At 41.9% G+C, this 26,392-nt stretch overlaps 1 protein-coding gene and 1 long non-coding RNA gene across 6 annotated transcripts in view; one reads left to right on the plus strand and one right to left on the minus strand.

Annotated features, from left to right (window-relative positions):
* The window catches only part of TMEM132B (transmembrane protein 132B), a 254,751-nt gene that overhangs the window by 217,965 nt on the left and 10,394 nt on the right, over positions 1-26,392 (plus strand). For all 4 annotated transcript variants that reach the window (XM_084491622.1, XM_084491623.1, XM_084491624.1 and 1 more), the window contains one exon: positions 22,529-22,734. In XM_084491622.1, coding sequence (XP_084347748.1) covers positions 22,529-22,734 — 206 coding nt within the window. The remainder of the gene's footprint in view (positions 1-22,528; positions 22,735-26,392) is intronic.
* LOC311420593 lies at positions 11,270-14,337 on the minus strand. Of its 2 annotated transcripts, none has more exons than XR_014684406.1 (2): positions 14,284-14,337; positions 11,270-12,729 (listed from the first exon to the last, which is right to left on the minus strand). It is a non-coding gene; the product is annotated as an uncharacterized lncRNA (long non-coding RNA). The 2 variants fall into 2 exon arrangements; XR_014684407.1 differs by lacking the exon at positions 14,284-14,337 and adding an exon at positions 13,739-13,848.

Consider the following 26,392-nt stretch of genomic DNA (forward strand, 5'->3'; position numbering starts at 1 on the left):
AAAATCACATATTGAAGAATTAATATTCTGTACACAGTACACATTGTACACAGCTTATAGCAAAATATATGTGTGTGTTTTCCTGAAGTTATTTTTAAACACACACAGTCTTCAAAGCCAGCTTGAGAAAACAGTGTGTTGTCTGGGAGAGGATCCGTTAAGAACAGACCATACCAACATGTGCAATTACACAGATTTCGGCAGAGATGCTTATGGTGTCTTCCAAGGGACCAGCTGCTGCTTCAGAGGAAGAAAACAATTCTATGGCTTAGCGTTTGGCTGCTCGGAGAGCAGAAATGCAAAGGGCATGGATCCCAGTCCTGGGCAACGATCATTAGCCTGAACTGCGATATTGCTTAGGATAAACTCTAAATATTTTATACTCTTAGTATGCACATAGTAAACAGCTCAGTCCAGGCTCAGCAAAAGCAAATGTAGCAATAAGTAACTGTTGTTGGGAGAAAATAATGAACTTTGGGAAGCACTCCTTTGAGATGCCTAATAGGAGTTGAGGATGGAGATGATGAGACTGACACACCACCATCATTCTGAAGTGCACTTAATTTATTTGACTTACAAGCATCTATCTGTGACAGTAACCAACTCCCTTCCTCATCTTTGGAAGAAGGCAGTTTTGTTCTTGGTATATTCTTAATTATTAATATTTTTGCATTTTGATTGTACAGAATTGGAAACCAGAATAACTATTTTGGTTTCCTTTATGGAAATAGCAACAGGACAAGAAATACATGTAGCTAGACAGCTGTGTACCTTTGTGCATAAGGATTGGGACATAGCTGTGATTTTGAGGGGAATGAGGAAAATCCAGCCATAAAGAACAGCAGCTAAATACTAGGTTAATGAGTTGGACAAGTCATTAAATAAGGATGAAAGAACAAAATGAAGTTATAATTGGTATTTCTTTTTCCATAAGGTACAGGGAATGGAAGATGCTCGCTGGGGTGTAGCTTTTGTCCTCTTCTAGTTTAGTAATATGCTGTACTTGAGCATGCCTATCACATTTGGTGGTTTAAAACTTCAAATTTGCTCATTTGGAACTAGAAAGTAAATTCATTGCCTCTCCATTTTATAGCACCTCAGTGGGGCATATTTCTGTAGTGCTTGGCTGTGGATTTAAGCAGCTTTCCACTGAATTCCGTGTGAAAATGGATCACTGGTTTGATGATAATCAAAATTTTACTCCTTTGATGACTATATCTTGAGGAAAAGCATGGAAGTGGTAGAGACTCTAGAGCAAGCAAGCATATTGACCATGGTTTCCTCTTAAAATAGTCAATGGTCAAACAGCCACCAGTGTTGGCACTGATAGCACTGTGCCCTGGCAGACAAACAGGAACCTCAGTCACCTTAGTACTTTGTTCCAGACACTCCTGTTCTGTTTTTACTCCCATAATAATTGTTCAAATAGTCCCATTCACTGAGAGTGGGGACTACTCGTGTGAGAAGTGTTGCAGGACATGTCCTTCACACATTGTAAAAATGCATTTTAGCAGCACTTAGCCAGCAGCTAACAAACTCTGCAGTTCTGTCAAAGGGAGTTCCAGTCTGCTTCTGCTGGAGAGCCCTGTGGTGTCCCGTGGCTGTCCTCCACTCTGCGCTGCTGAATAAACCCCCCTTAAACACTAGTGTAGATCAGAAATCTGTCATGAGCCAGAAAAAAGGATGTACTGTAATAAATGGAGGAATGGTGAGCAGAGATACATGAACTCTTGTGAGTGTCAAGAAAAGGCTGTTAAATACATGTATAACTTATTGAAGAAGAAGTGGGCATTTATTTGAGTTGAATGCATTTATTATTTGTGGAGTACTGACAATGTACTCAACACTATATAAAGGTAGTATGGACACACTGCCTACAGATCTCAAAGCTGAATAAAAGTTACACAGGGCTTGCCACAATATAGACGTTCTGGGAGGTAATCCTTTATTGAGTTACTTGTACAAATATCCAGAGCAGCTTAGCAGTGAGGAGGGGAATGCCATTACCCAGGGAACAGAGAATGGAGATTGCCCAGCAGGACTGCCAGCAAGGGAGAGTTCTCTGTTGGACCGCATTGTCAGAAATGATGAGTTCATAGCAGGAAATGCTATCTACTATTTATATGCTGTATTTATTTGCACTTTTCTGATTCCTGCTTCTGAGATTACTGTCTGGATTAAATTTGCAACCCCTCCCCATTGACTCTTAGGTTTCCTCCTGAAAAACTAAGAGAAAATCCTTGAGACACACAATTCTTCCTTAGATCTCTTACACTCAACATTATCCACTGCAGAGCAAAATTAATGTATGCCCTTCCTTATTGTTTTCCTTCCTAATTCATTTCTTTCTATAGAGGCTCAGCAAGCACCAATTATCGAAGTTAGTTTTTAATTGCCTGAGCCCAGCATGACTGCTGCCTTCCAATCTAGTTGCCATTTGATGCAATCAGCATTTCAGAATACAATGATTTTTTTCTTTCCAAAACCTGAATGCTATATGGCCAGCTGATACCACTTGGCCTCAAGGGAACATAAAATACTGATAGAGCTGCCTGAAAGAATCTTTGATTGTGAGGTCTCCCCTAGCCAAGTGCACCAAGGTGACGTAAAACAATTTCTTTCCAGAAATGGTGTAATATGGGGCACAAAGAAATGTATTATTCCAATACTAAGCACATATGCTGGGGAGGCAGGGAGGGAAGACAGGAGGAGGACAGACCTGCAGCGTACCGAAGTATTTCTCATGGTTGGAATGTTTGCTTTGAAAGGGCCTTTCAAGAGTATATGTTGACAGGGGAGATTTTCTTTCCATTTCTTTTATTGCCACCCCACAAATCAAAGATTTCCATACACCACTACTGGAAAACTGCAGGCTTAAATAGTACCTGCCATGCAGAACCTGTAGCCTTTTAGCCTTTCTCCAACCTGTAGTGAGTTTAGTGTGAAGGATTATCAGGGTAAAATGAGAAAATCCTTCCTCGGACTAAATTACTTATTGTTGTGTTTTTACACATATTTTGTGCATTATAAATGCTGAGGCAACATTCGCAAAATCACCGAGTAATGATCAGGACCAGAGTACCGCAAGCAAGGTCAAAGTAACACATGCAAAAAAAGAACAGAGGGGAACCGGTGGCTGCAGGCAGGGCGCTGTGCCATGCTGGGAGCAGACTGCCCAGAGCTGGGTCTCCTCCTTCCAGCCTGTCCCGTGGCAGCTCCTGGTGAGCCTCCTCCCGTGGAGGCACCGGGATGCATTTGTCCTTTTATGCACCATAACCCTGGGAGGAAACAACACTGGTACAGTTGGATCGTAAATAACTGTGTGAACTATGGTTAGAGGGCTGTAAGAGCCCGTGCTGTTCCAGTTGAGAGCTGAGGAGCTGCTGGGAGGCTTCTCCTTGTGCTGTGCATTGCGTAAGGCGAATGCCCACAACCTGTGCACGTTTCCCAGCACTCTCTGCAGATGCCATGCAGCTCTAACTATTTAGGTTACAGCGTGTTTGTTTTTTACAGTGTTGGTGGTGAGTATGGTTGTCTAAAGTCTAGTAGACAGCCATTTGCTAGGACCTTCTGTTCTTAGCAAACTTGACAATGTGGCTTGTTTAACTGCCTTATGTTATTATTGATATTTTCATCTTCTGTAACTAATTTTGCTGAGGAAAAATGTATTATTGCCAACTTAGATCTCCTTAGCTCTTGTAAGAAAATGCCTCCAGCTTCAGCCCATTTGAATAATGCACAGATGGTTTTGTACAGGATCATGACTTCTTTGAGAAGGTTGCTGACATTGTGTGTCTGTGGGGCCAGGCTGGGAAGGGATCCTATTTGGTGAGACTGAGGAGATTCTGAAGGAGGCTGCCATCGCCTGTCTTTCAAATAATTGTTTTTCCACCTATCATTAGAAGTTCAGAAAGAGCAAGCTCATAGAAAAGCCTGAGGAACCTGAAAATGAATGTGATACTAAACAAAGAAGGCTAGCATGAGACTGAAAGATGAGAACCAAGGAAAAGAAATATAAGGTATCTCGAAAAGCAAAAATGTAACCAGAGCAGGTCATCCCTTCTAAGCTCTCCAGCACAGTGCAGGACATGCACTGCCGGACCCCTTGTGTTTTTACACACATTTTGTGCATTATAAATGCCAAAGCAACATTTGCAAAATAAGAACAGAGGGCCCCAGCCACCGTGCACGGGCTCTCTAGGAAGGCACAGCAGATCCCAGTATTGTCTAGGTGTCATCACTGAGTTGACTTTTTGTCCTGGTTTCAGCTAAGATAGAGTGAATTCTTTTCCTAATGGCTGGTATGATGCTGTGTTTCAGATCTGGGATGAGAATAACATTGATAACACACCAGGACCATAGTTGTTGCTGAGCAGTGCTCACACAGAACCCAGGACTTCAGCTTCTCCTGCTGCCCTGCCAGCGAGGAGGACAGGGGTACACAAGGAGCTGGGAGGGGACAGAACCAGGACAGGTGGCCCAGAGTGGCTGAAGGGATGTCCCATGCTTGATGGCATCATGCTGAACAGTAAAATTGGGGATTTAGGATGGGAGGGGGCTGCTGCTTGGGGATCGTCTGGGCATTAGTCAGTGTGTTCTAAGCAGCTGTGCTGTGCATCACTTGTGCTTTTTTAGTCTTTTTTTTTTTTTTTTTTTTTTTTTCCCTCTTTCTTATCAAGCTGTACTTATCTCAACCCACAAGTTCTTTTACTTTTACCTTTTTTCAATTCCCTTCCCCATCCCACTGGGGGGAGCGAGTGAACAGCTGCGTTGTGCTGAGCTGCCTGCCAGCTTAAACCACACAGACTTTTTTACCTCATGACAGCACCTTGCAGATACTATAAAGTGTGTAAGATGTAAGCCTCAAAGTGCAGGCATGTTTTCTACATAGCATGCCTTCTAAGCAGCACAGGGGACCAGAAGTGTGTTTTAGTTATTCTAGTTTGAATAAAAACTTTGCTGAATGATTCCCTTGAATAGGGATGCATACGTGGAAATGAAGTAGACTATAGATTGGGAAGGCAGATTATATCTGCACAAGAATGGCCCTTAATGCTGAATCAGTAAGTGCAGATACTTGGCATTGGGTATGCATTCACTAAAAACCGGTGACCTACTGCAGCCAGTCCACGTTAGGTAATGAGGAAGGTAGCAAACTATAGAAAAGCAAACAGCTTACTAACACTGAAAAAGCACTCTTTCAAGTTAAATCAATAGGACAACATCTATGACCTGCAAAAAACATGAGACTTTAATAGACTTATTTCAGTAAACAGAATCTAATATCTTTGGTAGCCACAAGATGACTTAGGAGATGCCTGCTGCAGGAGGATGTCGTGCTATAAAGGTGAAATTACTGGCAAGCAGAAATAATTTCCTGTAAACACGTGCACTCTCCCCTCTGTGAAACTTTAAAGCATTTACATATAAGCACGATGTCAGTGGTGAGAACATTTGTGTCCTTTTTCATGTCATCCTTTAGCAAACAGTAAATAAAGTGTATGTATGATATTCCCCAGTACCTGCCACTCTGGCCAAAGTAATTTCAGTGGACAGACTCTTGTGGCTTTGTTGAAGACCAGTGCATGTCCAGGGCCATGTTCTCTGTGACATGTCTGCAGGTATCAAGCCCGGATGTTGGAAGCAGCGCTGGGCAAAGGTCAGAGGAATATCGTGACTCTGCCCTCCTGCTGCTCAGGAGCAGAAGACATCCTGTAGCAAGATGGGAGGCTGGGAAGAGCTTTCCAGTGCACTAAAAGCTCAAGAGCGTATATTTAAAGATGGCTTTGTGATAATTCTTCCTTAAGTGTTGAAAGTTCCTCAGACAACAGGGGGAGAAACCTTTCTTGTGGCTGTGTCCCACTGGATCTCATCTTCTGTGCAGGTGTAGCAAGCCCTCTGGCACTGACACTGAGGGTAGCTGCTCTTAAATGTCTGCAAAAGGTAACCTCAGGCACTCATCAGTAACATAAATTAAGAGGATGTGGGGACCTCACTCTCTTATACCCCTTTGAAAGTCTTCAGGCCAGGTGAATAAAATAGATAGGGGAAGCCACATAGCTATAAGCTGTAAGAGCTTAAAGGGACAAAAACGAAAGAACTTAAAAACCACTGAAGAAGCTGAAAGGGAAGAATATGAAAGCTATCAGAGACTAAGGTGAATCGACAGAAAAAGTGTATAGTTATTTGCAGCAGGTGTAGTTAAAATCCCAACCAAAACCTCACTAAGACCTCTTTTGCCAACAGAAGTGGGAGATCAATGCAAGAAACTATTTCAAGTTTTTAGGATGGAATAGGAAATGAAGCCACAGAGGAGGCAATGACAGCTATCCTATAGTAGTGTCCAAAGTGTGCTTGCAGCACGAATGCTGCAAAAAACGTTCATGTTCAAGGCAAAATAATCTAGAAAGTCTTCGATGGTGTTTTCACAAAGGTTATAAAACCCCAGTATAACACCTGTTATCTCGTGTAGTGTGTGCCAGGGACACAATATTAGTTGCATGGGATTTCTGTTCTGTTCAGGCAGAAATGTGACAGTAATAGCACTGCGTTACTTTGTCTCTATTTAATTTTGTCTCTCTGTTTAATAGGAATGGGGAAGGAAGTGTCTTCAGAGAACAATATCACAAAAGAAAAAAATTGCATTAATTAAAAATGAAATCAGTAGATCACATTAATTTCTAGCTTTTTTTTTTTTTTTTTTTTTTTTTGTAGCTATAGTAAGCTAGGAGAGGAAGATAAGGACCTAGGATTTCAAGGGAAAGTAGTTTATTTGTGCACGGAATACCTTGCATCTGATTGCACCTTTCTGGTGGTTCATCACAAGCCATAATATCCCCCTGAGTAAGCCTGTTTGGGATTGGTAGCGTGACCAAAATTCACATAAAATCTCTGCTAACTTTAAACTAACTAGTTTTGGTAGCAAACATGGAAAGACTTCAGCTTGGGCTAACTGATTGGAGTTTGTAATATATGTAAAATGTAATATAACTTTACCAAAACCCAGGCTAACTAATGTACAGCTTGAGCAGGTGTATTTGACAGAGTTTTAAACCTGCTGCACATTTGGATTACCTGGCTAATTTATTTTCGTTTTGCTTTTCCTGTCTCTTTTGTTTTAGGATTTTTTAATGTAGCACCATTCTTTATGAATTTTTAACATAGAACCATTATTATATACTAGCACATGGACTGGGACACCCAGGGCAGGACTGGAGGGGACAATGGAAGGGCATCTTTATACCTTTACGTCACTACAGCTCTGTTCCTCTGTAGCCAATTAATATTTTCTTATCTTCCCTGTAATGTAGACTGAGCCCCATGTATCGTTACAATGCTGTCTTCATTTAGAAAGTCCTTTTTGCTACACAATATACAATATAATATAAGTATACGATATATAATATACATAATATATAATTATATACATAATATATTGTAGCTCCAATACTGGCCTTACAGGTACACAAAGATCCTCCCTCTGGAAAAGTTTGCCTCCTTTTTTTTTTTTTTATATATATCGTTGCATACAGATCGGGTTCAAAATAATCTTTGGACATGTCTGAAGGCCTGTAATGTTGGCCTTGAGTGCATTCATAGTTTAGAACTGTTCTTAGTACCCACTAGAGCTATTTTTTTTTTTCATTTGTAAAATTTAGTTTTTCACAAACTCATATGTCTCCAGGAATTTTCATATAAAGCATCAAATGTTTTGAATACTGTGCTAAAATTACAGTTAGCAGAAGTGCAGTGTATGTAGCACAATATGTGTGATCTAGATGTCTAGAAGTTGTTTGACCATCTTTTATGTGTGAGGAACTTGCACCATCTTTGTGTATATATATATATACATGTATAAACTTGCTTCTCTGAATTACATCTTGCTATTGTCTCTAAGCTTTTTCCACTTACTGTGGAGGAAACTCTGTCTCTTCATGCTGGTTTTCTGTGTTATCTTCTATTGGAGGCATAAAACAGTCTAGAAAGAGGGTAACTATATACTCCCATATGACTAGAGAAGGAAGATAATTTCTAAGGTAAAGGCTCCTTGGCATTCTCTCCAAATAATCTTACTGAAGCACTTGGCTGAGTGAAAGCTGCTTAAGGGCTGTTTTTGTTGGCTTTGTTTGCTGAATGTCCCTTTTTCCTTATTTTTCCTAATTAATGAATTATTTATTGCTCAGAGACTAAAAACTAGCAGGGAAGCCTTATAAATGTAGATGCACTAAAATCTAGGCATAGTTTCTTTTGCAAGATAAAAATGTACTACTGTGCATTTAAAAGTGCTTTTTTTTTTCTTTTAAATTTATTTCATTTTATTTTATTTATTTATTTATTTATGGTTTTCAAATGATTCTTTGGGATAAGAATGGTGTATCCTTTCATGACTGGTACAAGTTTAAAGGCTGTATCAGTGTGGCTAACATTCATTAATAGTAACACATTACTTACTCTAAACACATTAAGCCCACATACTTTATTACTTGGCTGCTTAGTTGTCTTCTGGTGTTGTGGCCTTACAGTAGTGTTGTAGTTACCATATATTCAAATTACATTCATAGTGAAGGGTGCAGCTGTCCTTCACTATCAGGAACAGCACACAGGCTCTTCTTTTCTATGGAGTAGTTCAGGAGCAGCATGAGGACTTTCTATACACTGGCTCTGTTGTGAAGGTCCTTGTACACCACGGTGTTTTTGCCCAACTAGGAGGGCTGAGTGGCCGGTGTCCTACATGAGGGCTCTATGTACTCAGCAGCCTTGAGCTTTTTGCACAGTGTTTGCAGCATCTATGGAATGTTTGTGGGAGACAGGGAAATTTGGAGGTGACGTGCATTCTCCAGGAACCCAAAGAAACCGGCAAAGCTGGCAAGCTTCAAGTTATAACTGACCTGTAGATTTTTTTTTTTTTTTTTTGAATAACACATGCTTTAGAAACCTCTATTACCCTTCTTAAAATTTGGAATTGAAAAAATTGAAGGATATGCAACACGTGAAATTGAGTGAATACACATGTAATTGTTTCTTTTTCTTTTAATTTCATGGAGCCTTAGATCTTAAATTTCAGTCAAAGGGATTAGACCAATGAATGATGAACACCAAGTTTACTCAGTACACAGAAGATTACTTTTAAAGCCCATTATTTTACAAAGAATTTCAGTGGAACTTAAGTATGTTACATCTGCCTGAATATTCTCCTCTCTTACTTTTCTCAACAATGTGTAACTTGTTCTGTCAGGCTATAACCCTATTCACGTGAGTAATTCAAGTGGGGAAAAAAAAAAAAGAGAGAAAAAAAACAGCTTATAGTTCCAACATATGTGTTAGTTTCACCTAATAAACAGTTTCTACAGAGCAGGTTCAGTGTTTGAAATTAAAATTGGTGCAAGAAAGAGCTGGCACCATATTGCTGGGGTTTAATCAGATAAACAACTCCTAATCCCTTCTGGGACACCAGCTGATGAATATGAAGTGCATGGATGTTTACTTAAACTATCAAGTGGTGGTAATGTCTAATCTACAGAAGTTTAAGGATCAAATACTTAAGTAAAACACACCTCATAAAAGCATGTGCTTAGAATTTGTGCTAGTGAGAGATCTCTTATCTCAGTACAAAGAATGAAGACGTCTGTCTAGAGATAAACATGCTTTTCTGGGAAGGATGTTAGCCCAGGAGTGCTACTGTATAGCTTGTCATCATGGTGACAAGACAAGCAGAAACCAAGCTGACTTGCATGCCAAACTGCTTAAGAAATAGCAACTCAAGGAGCATGAATGGGACTGGCACAATTTTGATCGCAAATGGACAAGGAAGCAAGAGATACTTCTCTGGGCTCTGGACCATGTGTTACCGTTATCAGCAAAAGTAGTGGTTGAATGAATAAAGAATGTTCTTGAAGTTTCTTGAAACACAAACTGTGCTGAGATTTAAATGAGCTTGAACCTCATGAGATGTGCATCTGCTCTCCTGCATCCTGGCAGTGGAAGTATTGCTCTATCAAGAGATAATTGCATTTTGGCCAAACAACTTCAAGTATGATGTACCAAAAAAATTGAGTGTCTCACTGCCTCAAAATCTTCCCTGTTCCAAGCTTGTGCCACAGTTGGCTGTCATTGCATTACAATACAAAGTGAAGGCCTTTAAAACTCCTTGTCTGAGGCCAGTAAATCAGTAGAAAATCCCTCATTTACTTTACGAGTGTTGGATCAACGCTAAAAGAGTCATGTGTTATCCCCTACAAGACACATCCCATTTTATTTTCACACATCTAAGTAGAGCCCCATCTGGTTTCACAACTGTATGTAGAAATGTCTGTGCTAGGACCAGGAGCAACATAGAGGGAAGCTGACATCCCTGATGGACCAACCACTATTCAGGTACTGTGAATGAAGACTTACCAAAGACACCAACATCTTAATATGGCTGTTGATTTCACCTAATGAAGATGTTCTTTTATTCTTAATCTGCACAGGGCAATGTTAAATCACCGGGGAGAGCAGACAGAGGAACTTTTAATTCTTACAGAATTCCTCATCTTGATTTTTGTAGAAAAAGTATGGTTAAAAGCTCAGCTGATTAGCAAAGGATCTTTGTACATGGAGCATAAAATATTTTGGCAGAAAGCATGTAATACTATTAGCTACCCCCCCAACCACTTCCAGCATTCACTCTACATAATCAATAAGAACAAAATGCCAGAGCGTCTGCCCATCCTCACAGCTGCACAGCCACCATGAATGCACCGCGGTTATTACTGAGCCTGAATTATGTCAGGCCAAGTAACAGGCTGGAGTCTGAAAGCACACCCACCTTCACTGGTCCACCCCTTTCAACCTGTGCACCCGCCAAACTTATCATCTCCAGCAGGAACGCCCCTGCACGGCATGCTAGAAAGTGAATGCAAGCAGCTGCTCTGCACCTGGGACCAAAATCCTGGCAAATCTCATGTGTTGTTTAATAATTTTGCATAGATCAACAGTTTTTGAATAGTGCACAGCAGGTTTTAAATTTCTCATTGTACATTCATGGATCATTGCACTTTTTCTAATGCACAGCAATTGTCACTATTGTTAAACCAAAATGTTTGTCTTCCCTCTAGTTCAGAGCATTTCAATGGGTTAAAAGATAAAAACACTAAAACTTCATATACCCATTGACATCATTAAAAGCTACACCTAGTCTCATTTGCCTCCTCCCCCAATATCCTGCTTCTCTTCATCAGTAGTGTTAAATAGTGACACCTGTTATAAGTTAGACCACACAATCTACTGGTCTATTGAAATTATTTTATTAATCAAGTAAGCAGACACAAGCAAAACAGCGCTGGGCGGCTGGGGAGTCTCCGCTCCACCACGGCATGCAACTTCCCCTTTCCAGTGTCGCTGTTTTATAGCATTGAAGTTCCGGCTTGTCGAGACCTGTCGAGACCTGTCGACTCGTCGAGACCTGTCGAGACCTGTCCTGAGACTGCACAGTCTGTTGTTGGGGGTCGTTATTCTTCCTCCGGTGATCATGCGTTGTGCTTGTGTTCAGGTGGGGGCAAAACAGGATGTCTTGCGGTGGGTGGGTGGGTGGTATCTTACAAAATCTTTGTTTTAACAAGGATGTTCACCCAACCCCCCTTCCTCATTTGTCCCCATGTTACAATGCCGTGAGTTGTGAAACCTTATCTCCTCAGTAGATTCTTTAAATTCTCAAGGACAATGAACAAACCCCTACTAATTCATCACAACACCTACAGAGAAAATGAACTGAGGCTTCTTCAATAAAACAATAGGGTATCACTAATTCTATAGTGCTAATCACTGCTGAACTGGCATTAAAATGGTCTCATGTTGTCCATGTAGAGCTCTGTGCTTCTGTACAACTGATAAACCCCTCCACAAGTCTATCACTCAGACCATCATGTTTTTCTGGTTGCTTAAACACACAGCACTTCAGTTTATTATGCAGGTTTCCAAATCTTTGGCTTCCTGGACGAAGGATCTTCCTTTCAATCTTGCTTCCAACTCCTTGTAATTATGTTTCAGACCAGAGTATATATTATGGTTTGTATTTTGTACCAGTGCCATAAGCAGCCTTCAGAATAGGCCCAGTCTGGCAATACACTAATGGGTGTTACTATATTAACTGTAGCTGTGGTGCTGTTACCTGCACGGCCCCTTGTAGCCATGGGCATTGCTTTTAGGAGCCTTGAACTGGTTCTGTGGTGGGCTGGGTGCTGAAGCACTTGTGTTCCCACTAACTCCTTACTTTAAAGCAAATGGTTGTCAAATTGCTGCTCTCTCTTAGGAGAGAAACTTGAAGTCCAAATGTGAGGTTTGGATCTGCCACTTCAGTCCTTTAGAACAATAACATCAGAAAGAATTACCATAAGAAAAGGGTAGTTTCAGAATGGCCTGGACTTCCCAACGGAAGTTCCTGCAGTTTTATAAGTCTCTTCCTCGATCATCTTCCAGTTAAATCAATTGTATTTATGTTAGTAATTATAAGATTAAGACTTCAGGTAATTAAAAAAAAAAAGGAGCAAGTGTATCTGAAAACAGTTGTCCCAAACGCAGCAATATTCTTGTTGACATACGACGTGGCTGTTGTTACAGGATTCCACAGTGCTGTGGGGGCTGTACAAATTGTCCTGCTCCAATCCATATTCCCCCAAACATCAAAAGATTAGAGATTTCAGTGCAGAATTACCTGGTCTTCTTCTCAGTAAATGTTGCATTTTCAGAGAACTGGAAATGAAAAACATTGGAAATGTTTCAGGTCCATCTTGACATATTCCAGTTTTTAATTTTTCTCGAGTGAACTATGGTAGTAGGGAAAATCTTTCATTATAATAATATTGCAAATATAGCTATTAGACTGCATTGAGTCATGCAGTTTGTATACTGTTTCTGTGTAACATTACTATTCACTGACAAGGTAAAAAGTAAGCGCATATCCAACAGAAGGAGTTGGGGAATAGTTGACTTAAATTCCTGCTATTGTTTCTGAGCAGAAAACAAACCTTATAACATATCTCAATGGATTTCTATAGCCAACAACATGTATCTGAAACTATAGCAACTAACCAGAGACCAGTACTGGGAGAACTGATTCGCTAACAAATTAATGTGAAAAGAATGTTTCAAAAATGACACTTCCAAGGCTATTCTGCACATGTCTAAAATTAAAAGCGAATAAAACTTCTGTTTTCATTAGTTTCAATTACAGCACCATTTGCCTTTCTTTACTCTGTGTATTCTTAATCTACCATTTGCCTTAAATTGCTTGGAGACATATCTGTAGACCCCAATACACATAATTAGCTGGGGTATGGGGAAGCAGAACTATTTCCTGAATTAACTGTATAGGAAAATCCCTGCTTGTAGAATAAGTTGAAATAAAGGCTTCGCTAAGCCTAACAAGATGCATACAATGCTTTGATAAGAACAATGAAAAAACTTCCTTTTTACTCTACACTAAATAATGTGTCTTGACATAACATACAACTATAACCAAACAAGGTCTGACATTTTCTGGACTCAATACTATCACGGAAAATTCTGAAATTATATAAAAACAGCTTTTCTTTGCAGAAAAGTGTTTGCAGAAACCCTTTGTTTGCTCATTTGATTCCAGGCATGAGGCATATCTTTCCATCCCTTTGTTGGTTTAGGAGAAGCTCCAGCAAAGGGTTCAGAAAGTGCACAGTGCAGAAAGCAATCAGAGCCAGGGATGGCAAAAAGGTAAGTAGCTTACTGAAAGAGGGAGAAAGACGAGGACAGGAATAGGAACCATCCTTCTGCTTGTCTTCAGCTGTTTCTCATACACAAAGCCAGATTCCTCAGGCTGAGGAAGAAATTTCAGACTGTGTTTCTAAAGCAAACATAGCAATAATAAAAACAAAGTACAAAATAATCCAAACCAGAAAAAAAAAATATAGCCATGCTGTGGCCGTATAAAAATATGAAAGAGACAGAAGAAAAACAGCCAACATTAAGAGCTCAGCAAGTCCTTCCTAATGGGCTAACAAGACAATGCCAGGAACAATATAGCAGGAAAGGTGGAAAAGGTGGCATTCAAGGAATATCACAAAATTACAGTTTTAAGATTATTATGAGAATGAGCCATTTACTCTGAGTACCATTCATTTTAAAATCTTGTTACAATTGTTCTCTTCATAACCTCAGCCACAATAATGAGTGAGCCTTTGCATCCCTTACACACTGAGTGGAAAGCACTGCTGCACACTGCTCCTCTGACCTTTTGTAAAAGTCTGCAATTTGCTGGTCTGTCATTCCTACCTCTTCTTCTACAAGAGCTCTGCCTCCTGGGACCAGTGCTGGGAGGGCCTGTTTGCAGAGGACTTAGGTGCCCGCAGCCAGACTGCATTCCGGCCTCTTCCCCATATGCTGGCCATCAGAAGTAGGGTTACTTCAGGCAGTGACTATAATAAGGTTGGGTTTTGCTGTTCAAAAACTGAAAAAAAATCCTTACTGGTTAAGTGACACAACGATTTTGACTGTTACATCTGTCTCATTCAGTCTCCTTATGAAATGACTTGCAAGCTGAGGATAAAGTGTAAGATTTTGAATAAAACCTTTGTGTAGAGCTGTAAAAATTAACCATGCGGCAAGCTTTATTTGTTTTCTTGTCAGTTCACATTCCCTCCGTATTACCTGTTTACCCAAAGGGTGTGTAAACCTTTGCTGACCTGAACATTGAATGGTTTCCCAATTACTCTTTTGGATTGCTAGCTACTTTAGTATTTGATTAGGCTAAAATGAGGAGGCTGTGACAGGCAGTACAGGGCAAACTGTGCTTTTCACAATTACTTGTGGGGATTGGAGCCAGCCACCTGCTTCAAAGCCCAGAGAGGTTAATTGCAACCCTCTTTCTCTAGACCCCTGCATACTAGAGCAGATAGCCAGCCACCCTTCCTTCCTGGTTGCAAACCGTCTCAAATAACGTTTTCTGATTTTGTCTGGCAGTTGACAATGGATAGTGACAGACTGTTTTAAAAAGGCTCACTCTGTGCATCTCAGATTAGAGGACAGCAGTTTCAAGTTTTGGCTGTGTTTTCTCACTCTCTAGTGTGTGCACGAGAGGACTGAGCAGCAGTGTCCCTCTTTGTTCCCTCAGAATCAGCAGCTCAAAAGCAATCTGTGCATGGACCCGCTGCTACTGTAGCCCTCCCTGTGCTGCCCTGCTCCAACAGTGCTTGCCCCACAGCGAACGTGTGGGACTGATGAGCTAAACAAAGGCATCTGCTCCCCAAACTCCAGCAGCAGCTACAATTTCCCCTCCAGCAGCATCATGTGATACTCCTGGAGCAGGCATACAGTGGAGGAAATGAAAAGAAACCTTTTTTATAGGCCCCTGGCCTCCACTAGGGTAGAGAATACAGTTGGTGCTGAAGCTCAACGCGTTTCTCATTCCCTCTTCACTTTTGAGGAGTGACAGACTGCTGTTAGAATGAGATCACAGCTTTTGTCTCAGACATGGATGAAATGAATTCTTTGTGCAAAATGCTGACACAAACTTTGGCCTGGTGTAAGCCCTCAGAATGAGGCTTTATGGCAGGGCTGCAGTGCCTCGGATGCCTTGCCAAGGCCCAGGACCATGCTCTGTTTGTCCTGGCTCCTCAGTAGATCCTAGTGGAAATATGAGCACTGGGCATTTGCTATATTTGCTCAAGGTTCTTGTTTCCTTCAGATAAACCAAGTCTACTTCCAAGAAACAACTCCTGGGAAGTGTAGAAAATGAAACATAGCAGTAATTAAATGCATGTGAGCGTAACACAGGCTTCCTCAGGCGAGCCTTAGTCCAGCCTGAATGGCTAACAGCAGTCATGGTTTCACATACTTTGTTGGGGGCTGGATTCATCAAGCTTCTGTGATTTTCGCAGAATCACAGAATTGTCTGTGTTGGAAGAGACCTCAAGATCATCGAGTCCAACCTCTGACCTAACACTAGCAAGTCCTCCACTAAACCATATCACTAAGTTCAACATCTAAACATCTTTTAAAGACCTCCAGGGATGGTGACTCTACCACTTCCCTTGGCAGCCCATTCCAATGCCTCACAACCCTCTCGGTAAAGAAGTTCTTCCTAATATCCAACCTAAAACACCCCTGGCGCAACTTTAGCCCATTCCCCCTCCCCCTGTCACCAGGTACATGGGAGAATAGACCAACCCCCACCTCACTACAGCCTCCTTTAAGGTACCTGTAGAGAGCAATAAGGTCGCCCCTGAGCTTCCTTTTCTCCAGGCTGAACAAACCCAGCTCCCTCAGCCGCTCCTCATAGGACTTGTTCTCCAGACCCCTCACCAGCTTCGTCGCCCTTCTCTGGACTCGAGCACCTCCATGTCCTTCTTGTAGTGAAGGGCCCAAAACCAAACACAGTACTCAAAGTGTGGCCTCACCAGAGCTGAGTACAAGGGAATAATCACTTCCCTAGCCCTGCCGGCCACACTGCTTCTTATACAAGCCAGGATGCTGTTGGCCTTCTTGGCCACCTGAGCACACTGCTGGCTCATATTCAGCTGACTATCAACCAATGCTCCCAGGTCCTTCTCCACCAGGCAGCTTTCCAACCACTCAGCTCCCAGCCTGTAGCTCTGCTTGGGGTTGTTGCACCTCAGGTGCAGGACCTGGCACTTGGCCTTGTTGAACTTCATACAGTTGACCTCAGCCTATCTGTCCTGCCTATCCAGATCCTCCTGCAGAGCCTTCCTACCCTCGAGCAGATCAACACACGCACCTAAGTTGGTGTCATCTGCAAACTTACTGAGGGTGCACTCGATCTCCTCATCCAGATCATCGATAAAGATATTAAAGAGGACCGGCCCCAGTACCGTGCCCTGGGGAATGCCACTAGTGACCGGCCTCCAACTGGGTTTGACTCCATTCACCACGACTCTTTGGGCCCAGCTATCCAGCCAGTTTTTAACCCAATGAACTGTACACCAGTCCAAGCCACAAGCAGTAAGTTTCTTGAGGAGAATGTTGTGGGAAACAGTGTCAAAAGCATTACTGAAGTAAAGGTAGGCCACATCCACAGCCTTTCTCTCGTCCACCAAGCGTGTCACTTTGTCATAGAAGGAGATCAGGTTCATCAAGCAGAATCAGTGCTGACTGGGCCTGATCACCTGTTTGCCCTCTAAGTGCTGCGTGATGACACTCAAGATAATCTGCTCCATGAGCTTCCTTGGCACGGAGGTCAAGCTGACAGGCCTATAGTTCCCCGGGTCTACCCTCTGGCCCTTCTTGTAGATATTTGCAAGCCGCCAGTCGACTGGGACCTCCCCTCATAACCAGGACTGCCGATAAATGATAGAAAGCGGCTTGGCAAGCTCCTCCGCCAGTTCTCTCAGTATCATCAGGTGGATCCCATCTGGCCCCATCAACTTGCATACATCCAAGTGCTGACAATTTTGCAACTTCTTCCATCTGCCTGTAGAACTCCTCATCAGTCTCCTCATCCTGGTTCAGTGGTCTATAACAGACCCCCACCAGGATGCTTGCCTTGTTGGCCTTCCTGCTGATCATAACCCATAGAGACTCAACCTTATCATTCCCAGCCTCAAGTTCTGCAATATCAAAACTCTCTCTGTTATAGAGAGCCACACCACCACCCCTTCCGTGCTGCCAGTCCCTTCTGAAGAGCCTATAGCCAGACATTACAACACTCCAGTCATGAGAGTGGTCCCTCCACGTTTCCGGGATGGCAACCAAGTTGTAGCCTGCATGCCGCGCGATGGCTTCCAGCTCTTTCTGTTTGTTACCCATGCTGCGTGCATTAGTGTAGATGCACTTCAGTTGGGCCATTGCCTTCTCTCCCAGCCTTGCCATTGTTACCCCTGGCACAGCTCTAACAAGCCTTGTTTCAGCCTCATCCCCCTTCTTACCTAGTTTAAAGCCCTCTCAATGAGCCCCGCCAGCTGCTGGCCCAGGATCCATTTTCCCCTTAGAGATAGGGACCCATCAGGCTGGGTGTCAGGCCATCAGGCCGGGTGTCTAGTAAAGCGCACCATGGTCAAAAGAACAAAGTTTCTGTGTTGGCACCAGCCTCTAGGCCACGTGTTTATCAGGTGGGCTTTCTGTGTCCTCTCTGTACCCCTCCCTGCCACCGTAGGGATAGATGAAAACACCACCTGTACTCCGGCTCCATCCACTAACTGTCCCAGTCCCCTAAAGTCCCATTTGATGGTCTTCAGGCTTCTCTCTTCAATGTCATTGCTGCCAGCCTGGACTATTAAAAGAGGATACTAGTCAGAGGGGCGAACCAGGTTGGGAAGCTTTCTGGCAATGTCCCTGACTCTGGCCCCAGGGAGGCAGCAGACTTCCCTATGGGTAGGGTCAGGCTGACAAACAGAAAAAAAATCTGTTCCCCTGAGAAGGGAGTCGCCTACAACAATCACCCTTCTTTTTGTCTTGGTGGAGGCAGTCCTGAGGCGTGGAGTCGACTTCCCTAGGCATCTACCCTAGGCATCCTCCTGGGTAGACTTTCTACCTGTTCCTCACCTACCGGTCTCTCAAGCTCCAGGGCCTCAAACCTGTTGTGTAAGGGCGCCTGGGAAGGTGGGGCTGGGGAGGGGGGGGGGCATCGCCTGTGATGTCGAGCAGGGACCTGTCTCCATTCCTCCTGAACTTCCAGGTCCCCTTCCTCTGCCCGACTGCAACAGGGCAGAGGATCCACCCCCATTTGGGGTGTCTCACCCCGGTACCTCTCCTTCAGGCCCTGCAGGGAGTTGCTCCACCAGTCTATCTCTCGCTCACACTTCCTGATGACCCTCAACGTCTCCACCTCCTCCTTGAGTTCTGCCACCAGGCAAACCAGGTCATCCACCTGCTCGTACTTCACACACACAGTCTCTCTGCCCCCCGCACATGGTAGCAAAAGGCTCAGGCACTCCCTGCATCTGGAGACCTGAACTGCTGCATTTTTGAGCGGGCAGTCAGTCTGGGTGTGTACAAGCTTCCTAGAGAGAGCACTGTGCCTGGTGGAGACCATTGCAGCTTAGGTAGCAGTAGACCGCCGTTAGATCTCTTTGTATGGGCAGGGGAAGAACGCTCTGCCCTCCCTACTCGCGCTGCCTGCGCGAACTGCCATGCCACTGTCTACTGGCACACCACGCCCTGTTTGCCCGCTGTGGTCACTCCCACTCCGTAGGGGCTGCTTTTGAACGGCTGGGGAGAGGGCGCTGCTGGCTCCGCCTACGCCTCGTCTGCCTCCCTCGCAAGGGCTACCGGGTACCAGTTGGTCCCTCGAGTGGCCTCGATGCCGGAAAACATAGCCCTGCCTGTCCGATCCCCCACTCTGCTGCAGAACGCGTCTGCCCCGTAGCTGATCACCTCAGGAAGTCAAATTTTCACCCTTACTTGCACAGTCAAACTTAATTTTCTTTCAAATTCCTTTGTTTGGTTGTACCTTAACAGAGTAAAACCAAACTCCAGGTAGAGAACTGAAACAATCATTATGTCTGCCTTCAAACTTTCTTATCAAGAGTGGAGAATTTTCTAGAAGATATGCTTAAGTGAAACATAAGCTCTAAAGCCTGCACAGGGGCACTAGGGGAACTCATATGGCATAGTTATATATACAGACTTATACCTACCTCTTGGTCAATATAAAAATAACTAAATGGCTCTTTCTAGACATATAATCTGTGAAATTTGTAAGCCAAACCTGATGATAATTTTTCAGCTACAATTAAAGTCCATCTTCGTGTTCCCTAATTTACCAGCCTTCCTCCATGGTGACAAAAATGCATGAGCATTTTAAGCAGTAAGAAGATAAATCTAAAATATTTGATGCTGTCATGTCAGATAATACTTATTCCCTTGATCAGGTCTTGATATTTATCCTTCCCTCTTTGGGCTTTCTCAGTTATTTCTGTCCTGTATTAATTCGCACAAAACTTCCTATATGTGGGCTTTATGATTTAGAATCTCAACTGCTCATTCACTTAATGGGCTTTATTAATGTGCTTAACCTTCCCAGAGACACTTGTGACATGTTTTGAAGGGGAAAGAAGGATTCTGAGTATGCTCTATCTCATTTGTTTCTCCTGAGCCCGAAGTGCATTTTAAGCTCTTTCATCAGATAGCTAGTTTTTTGTTTTTGTACTTGTTCAGCATTGATGTGAAAGTAGTATTCTCTGCAAAAGAGTGAATTAGTTTCCTTTGCCCTATTCCTCATAAACTGGATTACACCCTTAGCAATAAATAAATAAATAAGTAAATAAAGATTGTACGTTGATTAGGAGCTGAGAAGCTGACTTGAAAATGGTAAATGTGGAAGTGCAGCTCTTTCACTTTATACACGGGTATTGCCTATGGAGAGAAAAGCATTAGACAGTGCGCTTTTCTAACAAGACTCTAAAAGCACTTGACAATATTTTAGCAAAGCTATTATCTAATAATTGTAGTACAGAAGAATGACATTAGCTGTTATAAAAGGGACAACATGAAAAGTTTGACTGTGAGGTATCAGTTAAAGCATGAAACAGTTACTTGGTATGGTCAATGTTCAGTGGGTATATACCAACAGATAAGTTGGCACAATGTTTCCGTATTGCTACTCCCTCCATGCTTGGCTTGGGAGTTGCCATAATGTCAGAATTACCATCATGGTAATTCTGCAAATGAAACTGTTTGCTAAATTATATGTATAAAGGTTGCTTGTATTCTTCACCTTCCGAAGCAGCTGATTCTTAGCCAAGTTACCTATAAATCTTAAAAGCATTACATAAGCCAGTTTGGCAAAATTTTGTTATCTGAATGTGTACCTTATGATAGTAGAATTCAGGTACCATTTATCAAACAGCATGATACCGTGTTAGAACTCAGGAGAAATTCCATCTGAATTTCAAAACAGAACAAAATTAATTTCAAAGTATTAAGTAAGGACTGTTTCTGAGAAAACAAAACAAAAAGCTGCTATGCATTTACCATAATTTTTCTTGGCTCAATATCCTCTTACTCCTTTTAATATCAGAAAATATTAGAGGTACATTTGCACAGCAAAACCAACCTGTGTTTCAGCATATACCCCACTGAAGTCTACATGAGTTAGTAACTCATAAAGAGTGGCTAAGGGCCCTTGTTTTGCTCAGCCCAGAGCAGAGGCTGAGGGGAGGCCTCATGGCAGCCTGCAGTTCCCTCACAAGGGGAGCCGAGCAGGTGCTGAGTTCTGCTCTCTGGGGACAGCAACAGGACCTGAGGGAACGGCATGGAGCTGGGAGAGGGGAGGGTCAGGCTGGGTGTTAGGGAAAGGTTCTGCACCCAGAGGGTGGTTGGGCACTGGGACAGGCTCCACAGGGCAGTGGTCACGGCCCTGAGCCTGCTGGTGCTCAAGAAGTGTTTGGACAATACTCTCAGACACATGGTTTTTGGATGGCCTTTTGGGAGTTGGACTCAATGTTCCTTGCGGGTCCCTTCCAACTTGCGGTATTCTATGATTCTGTGATTCTATGAACTCCAGTAAACTGGAATCACTGGCTTAGCCAGAATCCCTTCATACCTGAACCTGAATATAAAGTGACAAAGAACAGTCCTGACAAGAGAACGGAGTCCATTTTGGTAGCAGAACTACATCTTATGAGCCATGATTTTAAAAGATTTAAACCACAGTACATGAACTGTGTTGGAGGCTGTCACCTCTCTCTTGCTTCGAAGAATAATGCAGGCCTGTAATGAATACATGTATATATGCATGAATATATATATGTGTACATGTATATGCATACATGTATATGTAAACTTTAATCTAAATGTATGTATATATAATCTAAAAGAGTATACACACACATGTTCATAAATAAATAAAAAATCTGTCTTATTGAGACATTGCATCCTTCCTGTATATGCTTCCAGCCAGATTCCTTATATAAACAGGATCCATGCTCCCTGGATTTTGTGCCCTGTGATGAAAAGGATAGAGGAACTCAAGTACAGAGCCACTATGCTAGTTCTGTCAGTAATTTCATAAAATGACACAAAACAACTTTGAATGCATTTTACTAAAACAATTACAGAGAAGTTCTAAAAATTAATGTTTCTGCTGCACTTCAGCTCATAAGCCATAAGGGGATCTTTTGTCTTTCAGTATTACAGTGCTCAAGGAAAAAGAAGAGGATTCTGTTTTATGGTTCTGAGTCAGTCTTTTTCTTACTAACATATGGCCCCATTTTTCCAGGTTCTTTAAGCAAGTTGGTAACATAAACTTCGATGCATATGGAGTTTGATTCATGAAGAGTTTAATTTGCCTAGTATAAGAGATTCACATAGGTTATATAACATCATTAAATTATTTTTGTAGTTTGAGTAGGATCCATTGAGGAAGGCAAAACTGTTTCCCTGACATCCATTTATCACTGTTTGCTACTAATTAGAAAACTGGAAATACAATGTGGATGACTCACATTATCAGCATTGTCTTTGGACTGATATATCATTCTTTGTGCTTCTGCAAGAACTTTTATTAATTTCCTAATTAATCTTTTTTTTTTTTTCTTTTCTTTCTTTTTTTTTTTTTTTTAAGGTTTCTGACAGATGTGACTCCATTTTCGTTAATGGCAAGGAAATGAAAAGCAAAGTGGATACTATTGTTAACTTCACTTACCAGCATTTTACCACCCAATTAGAAGTGACGGTCTGGGTTCCACGCCTCCCGCTGCAGATAGAAATATCTGATACAGAGCTTAGCCAGATCAAAGGCTGGAGGATACCTGTCACCTCCAATAAAAGGTATGCTCACAGCATTAGCACTGTCCAGATATGTGCCCAGAGCCTTTGATTTTAGAATGCAGCAAATTTTTAGAGTATTTCTCAGGATCTGAACTCTCCTGTTTCAAATGAGTTTTATAGTCTGGCTTAGCCTTCATTACAAAATGCCCAACAATTGTATAAGAAAGCTGCATTTTATCCTGATTTATATATATTTTAAAAGTTAGTGACTTTACTTGGAGCATTAATCAATTCTGTACAATCTCAGAAAAATTGCATCATACACTCCAATGTCCAAATGTGACAAAAAGAACCAGAACCTCTCAATTCCATATATAAAATCATGTGTGTGTGTGATATTAAGCTCTGACAGTGTTTAATTTTTGTGTACACAGCTAAATAAAATAAGGCCAGAGAGGAGTCAGGCCACTGAGCATACATAGCACTTAGATGTCATGCAAGTCCAAGCCAGTCTTTTCTCTGCAAGAATCTGCCTGGGCACAGTTGAGGAAACAGCTTACACCAGAGATCGAAGGGGCACCACATAGATCCAGAGGATACCCAAATCTCATTGTTGTGGCATATGGAAACAGCCATTGATCATGAACTCAGTCTAGACATAGCTTTAGGCAGGGAAAGATGAACCTTGGAAAAGAAAATCCAGATATTTGAGGCTGTTGAGTTTTAAAAAGAGTTCTGGGTTTCTGATTTTGCATTCCTGTAGTCATTAAATACTTGTTTTTCCATCAGTAGAACTGAGTAACTTGCTCATTTCACCGTGATGTTGGGAGAATACTGTTCAGCCTATTCCTGTGTCAAGTGAGGCGTAACTTTATACAAAGTACTTAAAGTTCATAAAAACTGAGAGATTTTTTTATGCCTAGGAAACATATACTGAGCATTCCAAATATTGGCATCTGCCACTCAGACAGAATTCTGAACATGTTCAAAATTTCACTGCAGAAGAAAACTTCAGCTATACTGAAGCCTAGCTGAAAATATGTGCTTTTAGAGCATGTGTTGTCCTTTTTAATTTGCATTTGACATCAGAGTAACTTAGAAAGCCTTGTTATGTCCTATTATGCAGGATTCTGAAGGGGACATTCTTCCTCAGAAACAGAACTCCGGTTTCTTTTAACCTGATTGAATATAGATAAGGTTCTCATTTCTGTGGATTCCTCCAGTTGACCTTGGCAACCCCATATCCATTACTGCAATGCAGCATACAGCTTCCCTAACAGATTCACCTACTACCTCTGTATGTTTTCTTAGCATTACTTGATATTTCTAAATTCAAAAGCAGCAGTAAAAGTGCACTTTGCACAATACTGCTTCTGTCATTTTGTCTTGTTATACTGGATGATGTGCCAGACACCTTTTTTTTTAAAACAAACAAACAAAAACCACAGTAATATTAGCAAATTCAGAACAGAATAATGCCTTCTTAACAGCCATTTTTAAAAACTGTATTTTAGGTCTGCCCTTGTTGTCACTGTCCCTTACCATTTGGGACCATAGCAGGGTAGCAACAGCACACTTAAAAATAGCTCTTAAAGATCAGAAGGCAGAATTTCCCTGAAAATCAGTGGTATCACGAAGAGGCAGATAGAATGGCTTGAGAACATGTGAAATCTTGCAGGTGGCGAAGAGTTGTAAGACCAACAGGACTTTGGATGATTATGCAGTCTCTGCAGTTTATAGCAGACTTGGGTGAAGCACACCTTACCAGATCTAAATTAGGCAAAAAAACCCCACACCTATAAAAAACTGTATTCTGATTAATAGATTCTACCAGGACAAACATGGATTGAAAACAACAACACAAAAAAGTGGATCTGCTCTCTTAGCCTTCCCTACTGAAAACGTTTATTCTAGAAAAAACTATCTTTTGGACAATTTGCTAGATTAAAAGCTTCCAGGAACACTACTATATTGGTGAATTTCAGGCTAAGTTGAAAAATGGTACTTGAGAACAAGGCATGACAACTACTGAAATTTATAATACAGTGATAAAGCATTTCTGGCAGCAGTAACTGTAGCATTAAATGCTATGGCAGTTCTTGCTAAAGCACTCAATTTGCCCAGGAGAACATCTCAGCTACTGAAGAGCCTTAAAGAGCCCAAACAGACAGCAGTGGAGGAGAATTATCTAATAGTTTATGAGAGCATAAAACTAAGGGTAACAGCACACAAAATGTACAGCATACTCAGGTAATGATCTCGGAAGGGAGGACTGACTGACTTCTTGGCTATGTGGGTGTTTTTTTCTGGAGGCTATAGCAGAATAGGTGATGAGGATCTGGCACAAAAGGAATTTGTTTGTTTGCTTCTGTGATAAAGGCAAAGTTGCCATCTGCAGAAGGAAGAAATGTGCTAGGTGATGAATGAACTGAATATATGACAGCTGCTTAAAGTTTCACTTAACTTACCTTCTGCATGTAATGTGCCTGGTACTGTAACACTTAGGCACAGCTCCTACTAAAGCCAGTGGGGATTTCACTTACTAAATGGCTGCAGGATTAAGCTGTTGATGTTTATTATAGGAGTAAACTTTCTGCAGCAAGCTTGGTGAGACAGTCAACTGTTGTTAACAGTCGTGGACATTTGACTTTAAATATGGAGCACTGGAAATTTACCCCCTGGTGTCAAGTTGTGATTTATTTGGCCGGCTGAAATAAAGATAATGGTCTGAGAGTCTGCTCTGTTCGCAGTCTGGCAAAGCAGTGCAAGTTTGCTGCTGCTCAGATTGTAGCTGAACTGCTGGCATGTCTTTAGCCAGCATTTCCTGTGAAGGGTTGAAGAGAAACCATGACCACTGCATCATGCCCCAGAATTGCAGCTGGCAGTTTATGAGATTGTGTTCCAGTATTCCATGCACAAGTGAACTGGAAAGGTTTCAACTACAAGCAACTTTCCCTTTGTTTTATGGAATGCTCATTTGAATTCCTTTTAAAACTTTGGGGAGCGGTATTCTATATCAACGGGCAATCTAGGACTAGCATTAGTTTTGCTCAGTCTGATATTTACTTTGTACCTATGGTTTTTGCATTTATGTTTAGATTTATCTCGAATTTACCTGAGATTTAATGCATTTTCCATTTGTTGTCTTGATTTTTTCTCTGATTTTTAATTTGTCTTATAACTCCATCTCCTTCATAACTACATTTTTCCCAAGAACCTAAAACACACGGGAGTGCTTCTAACAAGTTTTCAAATTGAAGCACACAAGCCATTTGGGCTGCAGTCAGGTGCTGAAGGTTGGTTTCCTGAATCCTCATTCAGTGATATAACCAGAAGGCAACATTCACTCACCCCAAACAATGGTTCACCTGTACTTTTTCACAGTTCCTTCCTGCTATGGATAATATGGTGTTAGTGCTACACAGGGAGAAGATCATCCATCATGTAATGTATGATACCTCAGAACAGGTTTGAAAAAAAGAAAGTGCTTTAATCTTTTTTTTTTTTTTTTTTTTGACCCACAAGGATTGTCAAATCTAACTCGAGTCCCCAAAGGACCATCCAAAAAATTAGACCATGTGTCTCGTGTCTGAGAGCATTGTCCAAATGTTCCTTGAACTCCAGCAAGCTCAGTTCCCCCAGGTCCTGTCACTGTCCCCAGAGAGCAGAGCTCAGTGCCTGCCCCTCTGCTCTCCTCATGAGGGAGCCGCAGGCTGCC

This window comes from Aythya ferina, assembly GCF_964211825.1.
Source record: "Aythya ferina genome assembly, chromosome: 17".
Taxonomy (NCBI): Eukaryota; Metazoa; Chordata; class Aves; order Anseriformes; family Anatidae; genus Aythya; species Aythya ferina.